The following is a 14,837-nucleotide window of genomic DNA, read 5'->3' as shown; positions in this document are numbered from 1 at the left end:
TATTAAATCTGGAATGATACATTAAAAGATTACCACTCGAAAATATTTATCAGCTGTCTGTACCAAGTTGGCATCTCTGATTTGGTAATCGAATTGCTAACACTATAGGAAATTATCCGCTGACAGAATAAAATGTATTACGATATGTATAATCTAAGGATGCCGACTGCTCCACTCTGTACAAAAGTTTGATAACTTGTTTATAAATTGAATAGTAAAACTTATAGAATTGGAATAATTACGCCTATTTTTTAATGGAGTAAAAGCGACATCAATACATTAAGGTAATTTAATTATCGTACTTTTCCTCTACAAATGTACGTAATGACATACAATTGACATAAATAAGTCTAGAGTTTTAGTAATTTTATTCCACTTTCTACAAAATTATTAATAAACTTGTAGAATATGTATAATATCCATGTCCATTTTCGTAAACGCGAATTTTGAGCTGAGACCATCTTCATAAACAATCATTTCAAGATGTGTCCAGTTTAGAAAAACTCACCAATGATGCTTAACCCCTTGGGGATGGGTGATTCATAAAAGTATTTGTACAAAATCAGAATCAGGATGTAAATAAATAAAAAAGGATAGCTTAAATGCAGGAGTTGCTAATTTGACGGACTTACTTTGCTTCTACTTTATTGTTAGTTTAATCATATATATAATCAGTGTTAGTTCAAAGTATAACTAAATAATTTTATTTTGAACTAAAGTAATGGTGAATTAAATAAATCAAGCAATTACAACCCCGGTCACGAATAAACTGCTGAAGAACTACTTTGGTTACCAGTTTTATCTTTTTTCCCTGCTTGATGCGGTTTTTTTGCAGGCAAGTATTTGTGACAGTCGGCGCGAAAGAGTTAAGAGAATAGTCACAAAATACTAAAAAAATAAAAATTGCATTTTATATAATTCTTCTAATTTTTTGATTTATAGTGGTAGAAAAATTACTTGAAATGAAAAATATTCAACTTAAAAAATTCTATTACCTTAACATGTTCACGTCGGGTGTTACGCCTGAAAGCTGGACGGAAGAGAGAAAATGCTGGTAGAAGAACTATTTCAATATTAGATAATATTCGGGAGGAGTTAATCTATTCTTAACAATAACAATTCACTGTAAGGAAATTTATCACGGCGAAGAAGCAATTCAATAAAAAAATTGCATCCGTTAAAAGCAATTGGTAGTTATGGATTTTTATTATTCCCGGAAAAAAACTAAAAAATGAAATTTATTTGTTACCAGTTTTTACCAGGAATGCCAACTGCTCCGCTTTCTGGAATAGTTAAAATAAAGTGGTAGCACATTATGTAGTAAAATTCGGTAAAGAAAGATAGTTACTCCTGCTTTTTAATAGAGTAACCAGCAGATTGATGCTTCAACGATGCGTTTTATATGATACTTATAATTTTTGATATTTAGTGGTGAAAAAAATTACTTAAAATGAAAAATACTAAGCTATAAGTAACTTAAATTTCACTACCACTAGAAAATACAATTTTACAAAGCGGAGCAAGTTGGCATCTCTTTTTTTTTCACTCAAGTGCGCCGCCCGATGAGACAATCTAGCGTGACCCACCGGTGGGTCACCCCGGCGTGAACGTGTTAAGAAGATACTATTTTACAAAGCGGAGAAAGTTGGCATGTCTGTACATCTTGTTAACAATATTTTGAATCAATGAAAGAAATGGACAAGCAAAAGGATTTATTTTGAAATGTTTTATTCGCATAAAGTCGAAACAACTTTATAATATTTTTGTAATAGTTTTTATTATACAGTTTTTTTTTCTAATTTTCTTATTAAGATCCTCCGTTTCCATTTCGTTGACTCCCACTTTGAGATTGTTGATTTCGTTGTTGGTTATTTATATTTCCTGACCCGTAGTTTGTGTTGGTAGCTTGTTGACCACCACTTTGTGGTTGGCTGCCTCCTTGATTAGCTAAAAATTTGAAAAGGAGAAAAAAACATTTATAATTAAATTCTTGTTTTAAACAACCTAAATAAAATTTTCTGAAGTACTCATAATTATTACACTCCATGACAACATTATTTTAAAACATCGTTCGCGAACACCTGAAACTACTTAAGAACTGGTTTCAAATTTGTAACGAAACAGCAGATAACTTCTTAACCATATCATTCATTCCAGAATTAAATATTAGAACTTAAAATCTTTGTATCTAGTTAAATTTACTAAGGGTTATTCGTAAAATGGCTAATGCTCTCAAAAAGCTAATTGCAAACTTTCTAAAAGAACATTCGAAATATCTTTTCTGTCCGAGAATCCGCAAAAAATCTCTGTTCTAAGAAAATTAAATTTAAAGATAAATCAGTCAGATTTCAAATTTTTGTATAGAAACTTTGCTGCCAGTTTAAGACTGCTGGTCAGTTTAGTAAATCTAGATGTTACATAAATAACAAAATACAATCTTTCAGCTTAATATTGCTGCAACTTTTCTTATTTTTTCAGGTGTGTATGAACCTTTTTAAATCATTATTTTAAACAATAAGTTTAATATAATAGTGCACAATTTGAAAAACGCTAAACATTTATTTATTTACTTTTTATTTATTCAGTTATCTTTTATTTTGTATCTTAGTATTATAAAATAATTTTCAATGATTACCCCTCATTAAATATACAGTTTAAAACTAATTAAACACAAGACAAATTTTCTTATACACAATCAACCAAAGTAGAAGAAATGAAGATTTTTACCTTGATTTCTATTGCCTCCATATCCACCAGCTAAAAATGAAGGATTAATTAAAATATCAAAGTGTACAGACATAAAAGTATCACTTCCTAAGTTTTAGTTCAATAGCACAAGGAAACGAACATTTTTTTGCTTTTATACTAGTTATGGATCTTGCCTAAGTCGGGTAGCGAAATTTTAAAGCTGTAATTGGTTGCTCTTAAAGCTACAGATTCTTTTAATGAAATTTTCCGTCTATTTTTTATTAAAATGTGCAAATTTTAACTTGTTATAGATAACAATGTTTGCATAAATGTTACAAAAAACTTAGGTGAGTTAGGGCACATTATCCGGAATGAAATTGTATTGGAACCAAAGCGTTGAAATATCGTCGTACGCGTCTGGGAGCGCGCCTCTCTTATGAATTGTTTCTTTGTAAACTTCTGAATAGTTTACAGTACAGTATTAAATTTACTATTTAAAACTATTTAAACACAAGTACAGTATTCTTATACGCAATTATTTAAAGTAGAAGAAATTAAGATTTTTACCTTGGTTTCTATATCCTCCATATCCGCCAGCTAAAATTAAATAATGAATTAAAATATCAAAGTATATAGACATAAAAGTATCAATTCTTAATTTTTGATTTAATAGCACTAGGAAACAAGCTTTTTGTTACGTTCATATAAATATTTGATCTCGCCTAATTCGGATAGCGATAGATTTTAAATCTGTTATTAGTTTTGCTCGGAAAGCAACAGATTTTTTTTAAATACAATTTTTATTCTATTTTTGTTAAAATGTGCAAGTTTTAAAATGCTATAGACAACAATAATTGCATAAATGGTACGTCAAACTTAGGAGAGTTAGGGCACATCATCAGGACAAAAATTGCATCACACTTGCTTAGAAATGTCATTGTGCGCGTCTGGAGCGTCTCTCTTATAAATAGTTTGTGTGCTTCTGAGCAGGTTACAGTAGAGTATTAAATTTACTATTTAAAATTTTAAAACTATTTAAACACAGGTACAATACTTTTATACACAATGAACTAATGTAAAAGAAATTAAGATTTTTTACCTTGGTTTCTGTTGCCTCCATATCCTCCAGCTAAAAATAAATAACTTATTTATGTATAAAAGCATACAAACCAGAAAGCCTCACTTCATAATTTATGGTTTAATAACAGATGAGAATGAATTTTTTGTTTGCATTTACACAAATAATCAATCTTACCTAATTCGGTCATGAGAATATAAAACCTGAAATTAGTTTTGCTCCTAAAGAGTTTTTAAGCGATATTTTCAGTCTATTTTTTGTCTAAATGTACAAGTTTAAAAACGTTATATATGAGAGGGGATTGGGTAAATGTTGAAACAAACTTCTAAGGGGGTTAGGGCACATCATTAAGATTAAAAATGTCATAGAAAACCACATCCGGAAATGTCACCGTATGCGGCTAGCGGTGCTTCCCTCATTATTAACTGTTCTGATGCACACGAAAAAACAAATTTTCAAAGGGAAGCAACTTTAGCGTATGATGACATTTATAGGCATGGATACAATATTACATGGTTACAATATTACATGGGTACATACAATTTTATTCCTGATAATAAGCTCTAACTCCCCTAGAAGGTTTTCGCATAATTTATACGACCTTCTGTTATATATAACTTTTTTAAAATTTATGCATTTCGACAGAAAATTGACTGGAAAAGTCATTAAAAAACATTGTAGCTTGGAAAGAGAAACCTAGTGCGGATTTGAAATCAGTGACGTTAAAATTACCAAGATCTGTTTTAAAGAAATCAAAAATCTCATGCAACGGGAAAAAAATTTCCTCAGGGATCAAAATAATACTTTTTCAAGTTAATAGAAAACCTTAAAATAATTTTTAACACCTATTAAAAGAACTAGCAGAAGTGTGTTTTTAAAATCAAATCACATGCCAACTAACTTACCTTGGTTTCCATAGCCTCTACCACCATCTGAAAAGAAATAATTTTTTTTTAAATTGTACAATAAGGAAAAAAATAAGTGATGATTTTAATCACCGGGAATAATTGCAACAGTTGTGCCCAGTTATGTTATTTTATATGTTATCAATGTTATACGGTATGTGCGCATGCACTGTTTTTAATCGTATGCAATGTGTTATTTTGCACGGTATAATGATATTTTATACCTTTAATTACAAATTTGGTTTAAAAATGAAAAGTTGTGAGATTATATATTAAGGTATGGATAGTATTAAAATATTTTTGACGGTACAATTATTGTACTTTTCCTATATCAATCTAAAAGGGGATAATAGATGACATAAATAAATATAATTGCATCAGAATTTTCGTAACTTTTTTACATTGGTCAAAATCAGGGAGGCCAACAACTTCACTTTCTGCAAAACTATTAATAAATTGATAGTGAAGTAAATAGTAAAACTTGTAGTATATGTATAATTACGCCAAATCTTTAAAAGAATAGCCACGAAATATTATAATTGCAATAAAATTGCCTTTCATGTGATACTTTGATATGTAGTGGGGGAAACATCACTTAAAAGGAAAAATTATGAACTAAAAATAACTTAAAATTGCGTTACCACTAGAAAATACTATTTTACAAAGCGAAGTAAATTGACATCTCTAGTGAAAAAAAAATTCTAAGGTTTTGTAACCGAAATGGAAATTATTCGATAACTGAAAAAGTTACTTACTTTGATATCTGCCCCCTCTGTTAGATCCACCTGAAGAAAAAGAAAGACATGAGTTGAAGATATAAATTATCCATCCCATGATAAAAGGGTAATGGGCCACTCCGGCCTCAGGTACCCCGACCAATCCACTGTGGGCCAGAAGACCATGATCTTTGACCAAAAGTCAAAAATTAAATTATGTGTAGGCAGTCTTAATGCATCCCAAATTAAGTATTCATAATCATTCCAAATATTATTATTTACTTTTTGGACCGACGAAAGTACAATGCAATAAAAAATATGTTATAAAATGTTTTTTCAAATTTTTATTTCAGAAATATATATAGGAATTTCACCTTACTGTTACATTTTTATCAGAGTAATTAGTCTGAAATTATAGTACAATTTTTTGGTTTGTTGGATTTGTTAATACTCTTGACAAACTTATAGTTTATATTTCATCATTTGACATTTCACAATGTTTGAATGACTTTCGAAACTTAGTTCCAAAAAGTTCCACGAGGTAATTAGCTAAACTTTTGTTGTTGTTGTCTTCTTCGATGTTTTTTCTTTCGAAAAATCCTGCCCTATTTTGCCCCTATTGCAAAGGTGGACAAAATATGCCGGAAAACAAATATTATGTTTTTTTTCATGTTTTCGAGTTATTTTGTAATTAATTGGCGTTATTTTGTAATATTACTTCGGAAATATAATTTGCTTTTCATTTTCAATATAAAATTACGAAAATTATTATATTTTCATTGCTTTATTTAATTATTTAAGCGTACTATATTTTTCTTTTTTGCTCACCATTTTGTATTTTTTTTGTGGGTATTTTTAGTGTATTTCAAAATTTCAACTGTGAATTCAATTTACCTGCACATAAAAACCCTTAAATAAAAACCCCCAAATTTTGAAGCAAATTTTATCGAAATACTAATTTTGGGCACGAAACCTTGGATGCTGGCCCACTGTGCAATCGACAGGACAAGGACTAGAACTGATATCAAAGAAATAATAATTATAATGACCAATATTACCAGCTGAGAACGGGAGCTTAGGTTCTCTGATAAGTGTTTAGAATAAAGAAAACTGCTTACCTATATTATTGCTTCTACGCTGAGCTGAAAGATTAAAAATGTTTTTATTTATGAGTACGTCTGAACGGAATGTAATGCCAAAAAAAAATTTTATTAAGAAAATTATGATAAATACAAGTTCTGTTTGAAGAATGTAATATTTTATATTATGAAATATACCACAGAAATGTAATTTATAACAAGGATGCCATTGGTGACTAAAATTGAATGAAGTAGTAGAAACTAATTTCATTTTAATTCAGTTATTACCTATTTAGTTATTCAATCGTAATTACCACTATTTCTAACGTTGCAAATCAATCATATTAAATACGATAGAATCTTATGCGTTTACTCTCAATAGTATACTGAAAAAAGTGTGTTAGAAAAACTTGCTAATCTAATCTCTTTAAAAAAATTCCCGTTTACAGAGTTCCCGCTGACCTTCTGAATGCTTAAAAGTGGTAACGAAAATTAACCCTTTGACGGTTAGGGAAATTAGCAGTTTTCGATTCATTAATTCGCGCAGTATTACGAGCAAACAGTAGTCGAAAGGGGCAGCTGTTTTCCACCGCCATGCTACCGAAAATGTCACCCTTCTCTGGCTAAATGTCAATTGCTCTGGAATTGTTATAATAAAGTGGTAGCAAATTATGTAGTAAATTTCGTTGGAGAAGGACAGCTACGCCTACTTTTTAATAGAGTAATCAGAAGACAGTTGCTTTAACGTTGTATTTCATATGATATTCATAGTTTTTGATATTTGGTGGTGAAAAAATTACTTAAAAGGAAAAATACTAATCTGAAAGTAACTTGACTTTTGCTATCACTGGGAAATACTATTTTTCAAAGCGGAGCAAGTTGGCATCTCTGGATGCGGTAAATAGCTCGCCTCACGCGTTTTAAAAATTTCTTAAAGTATTCGTAGTACATATAAATAACAGTTTTTACGTACTTTTCGTTTTTAACATAGTCAATGCAGAATAATAATGGCGAACGAGTTCAGCTCGTCAGCGCGCATTGGGGAAAAATTTCACTGCGCGAGTAGTGCTCGTTACTAACCATTACGGTCGAAATCTTGCTCCCGAACGCAACTCGTTTGCGTGCATTTTGAAGCACGATTCGATTGCGAGCTGAACTCGTTCATAACCGTCAAAGGGTTAAACATATATCGATAATTTAATTTCTACGTAACGACCACTAAAAATTGTTTTCAGAAGAAAATATATATGCATGAAATTTCCAACTTCTAAACCACTAAAAAGCAAAGTGGTTAGTTGAAATAAGAAATATCTTTTAGCATTTACCTTAATTTATTGATTTTATAATCGGGATAAAAATTAAGAAAAAAGTTTAATAATAACAGATGAGGAATCTTAATTTGAGTAAAAATTGCAGTTATAAATTACCTAAAACTCTATAACTACATCTAAGTAGTCAAAACTTTTTCACTCGTTTTCCTAAAGGTCAAAATATATACGTATACAAACGTTCAGTTTAATTTCCGACTGGTATTTCGTCTTTGAAAAGCAAAAATCAAACGAAAATAGAAATGGATGCCACTTTTTTGTATAATTTATAGTTTAACTGAATCCCACAGTTTAAAGAAAATACATGAATTATGTTAGCTAATACTTTTTCGAAAATAAAGCGAACTTTTAATATCGTATTGTTTCTGAAATAATAATTTTAAATTTACGTAGCAAATGGTTATAAGACTTTCACAAAACAAAGCTTACCTTCGCAAGATATGCTAAGAACAGCAACAACAAAAATCATAACAAAGACTTTAAATAAACTATTCATTTTGCTTGTGAAGGGAGTCAGTATCTTCTCAAAATAGATATGAATAGCATTGCTTCAAAAAGGAAGCTTTTATACTACTGAAAATTTTAATGAACAAATAATACGATGACTATTTATTTAAAATTTTGAAACCATGTCGCAGATAAAATTGAAATTTTATTTACTGACGGGCAGCTGAATGCGCTATTAATATATCTTGCTTATTACAAAAATTGTTTTGACTCGCTAGGTTAAATCCATCGAATCAGTTAAGAAACTGTACATTTTTAGCGATTTTTATTTAATATTTTGCATAGTGTAATGTATACAACTTCTTTCGTTAAAAATAGGTCTTTTATCAGCGTTCGTGCGCACCAGAAAAAATTTAAAATTGGTAGTAATATTAATATATATTTTTTATATTATTATGTTTGTATACCTACCAGAATATTTCGCTTTCTCTTAGCAAATATAGGGTAAACCATCCAGTGAAGGAACACTTAAGCTTCGCTTGTGCTTTAAAAAAATCATATTAATTTCAAAATTCGCAATTTTAGTTAAATGACAATGTCAACATATTTGTTACTAATTACAAATTATGTAGAAAAATGTAGAGAACTTACATAATATTGTTTTAAAGTTTTGGAGGTTCAAGTAACAAGTAGTAAGACGACCAAGTAAAGGAACAGCTCTTACCAGTGAATGAACGCCCAGTAAAGGAACACTTTATTTTGGTTATTTTTTAATGCTCTTTATGAATTTATAAGCCATACAAATATTTAAAAACAAGCCTACTCTTGAAATTATAACATATAAATACTTGGAAAATGTTAACTTTTTTTTGTAATCATGATTTGAAAATTAAAGTGTCAACATATTAACACATACTGTTCATTCACTGGGAAATCTATGCCCAGTAAAGAAACATGCCTGTTCCCTCACTGGTTAAAAGCTGTTTTTCGTATTTTTAACATACTTTTGATGCGGAACATCACTAAAGGTACAAGAAAATTAAAGTTTGTCTTTTATTTTCATTAACTTAGAAGAAAACCCAGTAAAGGAACACTTGTTCCTTCACTGGTTTTTCATCGGTTGGTGATCCAGTGAATAAACACCCCCTTATCTCAGTACTTTATTATGCTACGATGCTTGAAAAAAAAATAAAACGTAACTTCAATAACCATATTTTGAATTCTCTTTTTCACAGTGAGAAAAATAAAACTATTACATTCAATTAATTCAACTTCAAGCATATAAATACAAGCACTCACCTTATACTTTTTTCAAAGAAACAAGGCGTTGCAGAGATAATAACAAATTCAAAAAATTTTCCAGAGAAGTCTATTTGACCAGGTAATCCAAAACATTGTTAGATGACTTCCTATTGTTTGGCAGTAAGCTATTGTTACCAATCAATCTAAAGAAAAACTTTCAAATTCTTATTTTTAATCAATATATATGAAATGTTCCTTCACTAGGTAGTGTTCCTTCACTGGTTGGTTTACCCTACATAGATTTAAAAGAAGCGTATATGAAATTTTATTTTAATGGGAGCTACTATTAAGCAATTTTCTGCTTCTGGGCAACAAATTTATGTCAATTAATAAAATTTTCCAGAAGCGTATAATGAGCCTTATTTATACTGATATCTCACATTACACATTTTATTCTGTCCATGGATAATTTTCCCTAGTGATAGTAATGCGACTACCAAATCAGAGATGCCAATTTGCTCCCTGCAGCGGATAAATATTTTCGAGTGGTAGCGTTTAATGTATGATTCTTAATTTAGTAAATTGAATTTATATTGTTCTTACTTCTGAATAATCCAAAGACTTATGTCTCATTGCTACTGTTATAACTGAAAGCCTCCTCACGGTTTTTTATAGGTAGTCCGATCAGACCACTATGAAGGTAAACCAGTTTACGAAAGTAAAAATCTAGTAGAAGATCTAGTAAAAATAAGAAAGTGGTAGCAAATATATGTCTAAAAATTTGGTTAGTTTATGAATATGATTGGTTTGTCTCATTTACTTGTCTACCACTACAGATTCATTTCTCAAATTTATATGACAAATTTTTCTCAATTACGTTTAAAATAGAATGTGGGTTCATGCGCCCAACTGGTTCACTTTTTCTGTAGTCTGCGCAGACTACTTATAAAAAACCGTGTCGAGGCTTTTAAAATTTAGCAAAATCTGCTGATTTTGGTACTCAATTCTCTACCATTTCTTAAAAGATTTTGTTGAATCCGGAGCAATTGACATCTCTGATCTAAACTGGCAAATTTTTTACAGGCAGAAAAGGCATTTGGGTAAACCTTAAGGGGTCAGCTTACGGAAAAATTATAGATGCTATAAATTTTCTTCAGAATTTTAGTTTTTTTTTATATATATATTTAAAGCGGTAAAAAAATAATGACTTTCTTTTTAATTTTTGGACTTTATAATTTAATTTGATCACAATGCATAGAAAGAAATCAACGTGTATAAACATGCAAGCTATTTAATTGAGTTATTTAATCTATTTAGTTTACAAACTTCAAAAAAAGAGTAGTTTTTACCTAACGCAATATTTCCTTATATAGCGACAAAAAGATAACAGGTGTGTAACACGTACAGTGTACGAGTAACCCAATTAAGTGGTTAAAAGAATAATTTGATACATCAGATTCTGCACTGTTTTGAAATTTTACGATATGCAAAAAAGGAAAAATATGAGCAAAAGTAATATAATATATGCATCTATTAAAATAAAAAAGACTCCTGCTTCATTATCACTAATATTTAGATGTGTAATATTTCGGTACATTTTTTCAGAATCATATTAATAGCTTAAAGTCACGTTTAAAAAAATGCATATTTAATTTTACAGAAGTATTAGTTGGAGCAATCTCATAAAATCGATTTGGTTTTGAAAAGGAAAAGGCGTAACATTTCATAAACATAACTTTTCATAACATTTCAAATTTTCAAAATTCGTCGAATAAAAACACATCGAAAGAAATATTATCAGTAAATTTTAAATAAGTATTTTGCCATATTTTCATTCCTTATAGTGGTTATGCTTTTGGCAATTTTCACATTTTTTGATATTATAGTGATATGTATTGATCTTCCAGCTGACGCTATTAAAGTTTTACACTTGAGAGATGACTCTCAGTCACCTCAGCCAGCGCCTCCTGTAACTGAAAGCCTCCACATGGATTTTTTATAGGTAGTCCGATCAGACCACTGAGAAGGATATCCACTTTCCGAACGAGTCATATAATACAAAATTTAGTGAAAATAAGAAAGTGGTAGCAAATTTATGACTAAAAATTTGTTTTATTTATGAATATTATTGGTTTTCCTTATTCACTTGACAACCACTACAGATTCAATTCTCAAATATATATGATAAATTTCTTTCAATTACTTTTATAAAAGGTTTTGGGTTCATGCGCACAACTGGTTCACTTTATGGTCTGCGCGGCCTACTTACAAGACCTTTGGAGGCTTTTTGATGCCTCAGCCAACTATCGAAAAGCTTTCTCACTGAATGTTAACTTTTTCACGGGTAAGCTTTTACTAATTAAATCTTTCAGCTTGTTTTAGCTCGACTTTTCGTATTAACCCGTTTTGTCCCGAATTTATAAATTGAAATGATACAAAAAGTGGTTTTATGGAAAAAGTGGAATAATATGATATCGAAATTAATTGGTTTTTCTACTGTTAACCCCTTGAGGACGGGTGATTCAGAAAAGCATTCGTACAAAATCAGAATCAAGTTGTAATTAAATAAAAAACGATAACTTAAATGTAGTCGTTGCTGGACTTACTTTGCTTTTTGTTAGTTTAATCATATATATAATCAATGTTAATTCAAAGTATAACTAAATAGTTTTATTTTGAACAAAGTAATGGTGACATAAATAAATCAAACAATTATAACTCCGCCCACAAATAAACTGCTAAAGAATTACTTTGATTACCAGTTTTATCTTTTTACCCTGATTGATACGGTTCTCTGCTGGCACGTATTTGTGACAGTCGGCGCGAAAGAGTTAAGGCATTCAAAAAGTCTTTAATAGATCAAAAAGTACTTTCTTTTCTATATTTAAAATAAATTGAGTGCCTGGGCCGCGCAGCGGCCCCTAACCCATACATAATGAAATAATTTACAGTGTATTAAAACATTTTGTGTTATGCTATATTATGGTGGCATATAATCAAAAAGTACTTGTTCCTTAGAATTCTAGATCTAATCAGAAATAACTAAATCGTTGTGGTATCAGAGAATCCTTTAATTCACCCAGATAAATGAAAATACTGAAAAAAGTTTCCCACCAGAATGAATGTCTTTGAAAAAAGGAGCTGTACTAAATATATGACGCTGGGCGTTAACCGGTTAAAGTGATACAAAAAGTGCGTCAGTGAGCTTTTAAATCTGACAAAGCTCGAAACGCGTGTTAATAAAGATGGACAGTGCTCAAAATGCGTTCCGATAAGAATTTACATTGCTCGAAGTTTGTGTTTAAAAGAATGGACGTAGCTCAAAAGGTGCGTTTACAAAAACAGATACATACCTGCCAACTTTTAATCCCTTCCATTATGATTTTTCCCAGTGGTATTAAAATGGAAATAAAATTTCAATTGTAAGCAAATAAATACGTTGTATTTGGAAAAGCTTAAGCTGACAACCATGATAGTAACACATATTAATATATATGCTTAAATTTTCCAAGAATAGGGGTGACAAAATCATTTAAAAATTAAGTTTCTAAAAGAAGAAAAATAGTATATATTTACTACCACTTAAAATATAAAAATAAAATTTTACGCCAAATGCGTAAAAGTTGGCAGGAATGCGGACATAGCTCGAAATGCGTATTTACAAAAACGGATATAGCTCGAAATATGTGTTTTAAAAAACGGGCATAGCTCGAAACGCATGCTTACAAAAATGGATATAGCTCAGCAAGAGCTTCGCAATATACAACAAATTAGCTTTACCCCCAAAAGCTTAAGTTTGCATTAAATTTTACTAATTTGTTAACAGAAGCGTAAAAAATCGCCATACTCTTGTTGATGCCTATGTCACTTTAATTATTTTTGCAATCGATACTAATTGAAACAAAAACATAAGCTATGAACTAAAGGCCGATATTAATGGAGCAATGGTACTAATTCACCAAGGAGAAAAGTTAAAGAAATGCTATTCTATTAAAATAAAAATTACTTATTAACGAAAAAAACTATTAAATGGAAAAATTTTGGTAATTTGCTAAGTGTAGTAAAGTAGTGTAGTAAATGTTGACGGGTGAACGTTAAATCTGCCTGGTCACAAAGTCCTCTATGTTCCCATAGAAAATTATACCTCTGAGGGTACTGAATTGGAGATTTATCGTTCTCTGATCAGGTCAAAATTATGATCTGTGGATGAATGAATGGATGTATGAATGGGTCCGCCTTAATACCGGATGTGATGTATGTGTGTGGCAAAAGTCAAAATATTTGCCATAGATGGTGCCACTGGAAAATAAAAACAATCTCACCCCTTTCCTTAATGGTCTGCGACAACAACAACGACAACCACGGAGGGTAAAATATAATTATAATTGAAAAAAAAAAGAATTTATATTAGCTTTATTTATTGTTTTGGTATATTTTTTTTTTGTTAAGATCACCATTTTGCAGTTTTGATCAGTACTAATTTATTGATTATTTACCTTTTGTTTTCCTCTCGAATGAAGAATGTGAATTCGGCTAGGTCTTTTATAGAAAAATATGATTCCCTATTGTACGTGACAGTTCTTATTTTTTTCATTTTAACGTAATTTGAATTAAATTTTTAATAGACTCGATTCAACACTAACACTGTAAATTCAACTCTAGAACACCAAACTTAATTTAAGATTAATTATAAAATAATGAAATTAATTTATTCGTATTATTAAATATTTTTAAAAAAATCTTAAACTCAGAAAGTCGTCTTTTAAACGTTTACCTGACGGACTCTCATTTTGAACTAACGAAAAAAATGCTTTTATTAAAAACTTGGTTGGAAGTTTGCATAAAAACTAAATGGAATTTTTTAATATTTTTCTACTAATTCCAGGGATAGCGCAACAGACAAAAAACGTTAAAAGTTGCGAAGGAAAACATCTATTTCAAAATATTAACATTAGCAACTTTTTCTAGCATATTTCCTTCAGTTTACTATTGAAAGTAACTGCAAATAATTTTTTCGCTTTAAATATGACAACGTGGTAGTTTCGATTGAATACTTAAATAAAGGAAAAAATAATTAAATTTTAATAATACTTCTTACATTTTTAATAACATGTGACATCACTATAATTCTGTTAAAGAAATCGAAACGATTGTTTGATTTCAAAAAATATATATTGCAAGATCTATAACATTATATGACTGATAGATTTTGGTTGAGAGTAAAATTCATTTTTTCCAATTGTTAGTGCGAAGAATGAAAAAATTGAGCTAGTAGTCTTAAACTTATTGAAAATAAACGTTTCGAAAATAGAACATTAACATCTTTGAGGTTAATGGTTAATACTTTTACATTG

General features: G+C 29.9%; 1 protein-coding gene across 4 annotated transcripts; it reads right to left on the bottom strand.

The window, feature by feature from the left end:
* Window positions 1-1,711: 1,711 nt before the first annotated feature.
* LOC107437135 (uncharacterized) lies at window positions 1,712-8,323 on the bottom strand. Of its 4 annotated transcripts, XM_087156088.1 has the most exons (8): window positions 8,224-8,323; window positions 6,506-6,529; window positions 5,427-5,456; window positions 4,672-4,698; window positions 3,788-3,817; window positions 3,256-3,285; window positions 2,728-2,757; window positions 1,712-1,947 (listed from the first exon to the last, which is right to left on the bottom strand). In XM_087156088.1, the coding sequence occupies exons 1-8, from the start codon at window positions 8,288-8,290 to the stop codon at window positions 1,808-1,810; spliced, it is 378 nt and encodes a 125-aa protein (XP_087012214.1). In that variant the 5' UTR covers window positions 8,291-8,323; the 3' UTR covers window positions 1,712-1,807. The 4 variants fall into 4 exon arrangements, with proteins under 4 accessions (XP_087012214.1, XP_042905770.2, XP_087012215.1 ...); XM_043049836.3 differs by lacking the exon at window positions 3,256-3,285; XM_087156089.1 differs by lacking the exon at window positions 3,788-3,817.
* Between the last annotated feature and the right edge of the window lie 6,514 nt (window positions 8,324-14,837).

The sequence above is a fragment of the Parasteatoda tepidariorum genome, chromosome 12 (assembly GCF_982258835.1).
Source record: "Parasteatoda tepidariorum strain Cologne lab strain chromosome 12, Ptep-v5.0, whole genome shotgun sequence".
Lineage (NCBI taxonomy): Eukaryota > Metazoa > Arthropoda > Arachnida > Araneae > Theridiidae > Parasteatoda > Parasteatoda tepidariorum.
This window is presented reverse-complemented; position numbering and strand designations above follow the sequence as displayed.

What these genes read in the sequence shown, in the direction of transcription:
- LOC107437135 (XM_087156088.1), bottom strand. Translation starts at nt 8,290, where the DNA reads ATGAATAGTTTATTTAAAGTCTTTGTTATGATTTTTGTTGTTGCTGTT. An exon ending in TCTTAGCATATCTTGCGAAG is followed by an intron (nt 6,530 to 8,223) that starts GTAAGCTTTGTT and finishes TTAATCTTTCAG; the next exon opens with CTCAGCGTAGAAGCAATAAT. An exon ending in TGGAGGCAATAGAAATCAAG is followed by an intron (nt 1,948 to 2,727) that starts GTAAAAATCTTC and finishes TCAAATTTTTAG; the next exon opens with CTAATCAAGGAGGCAGCCAA.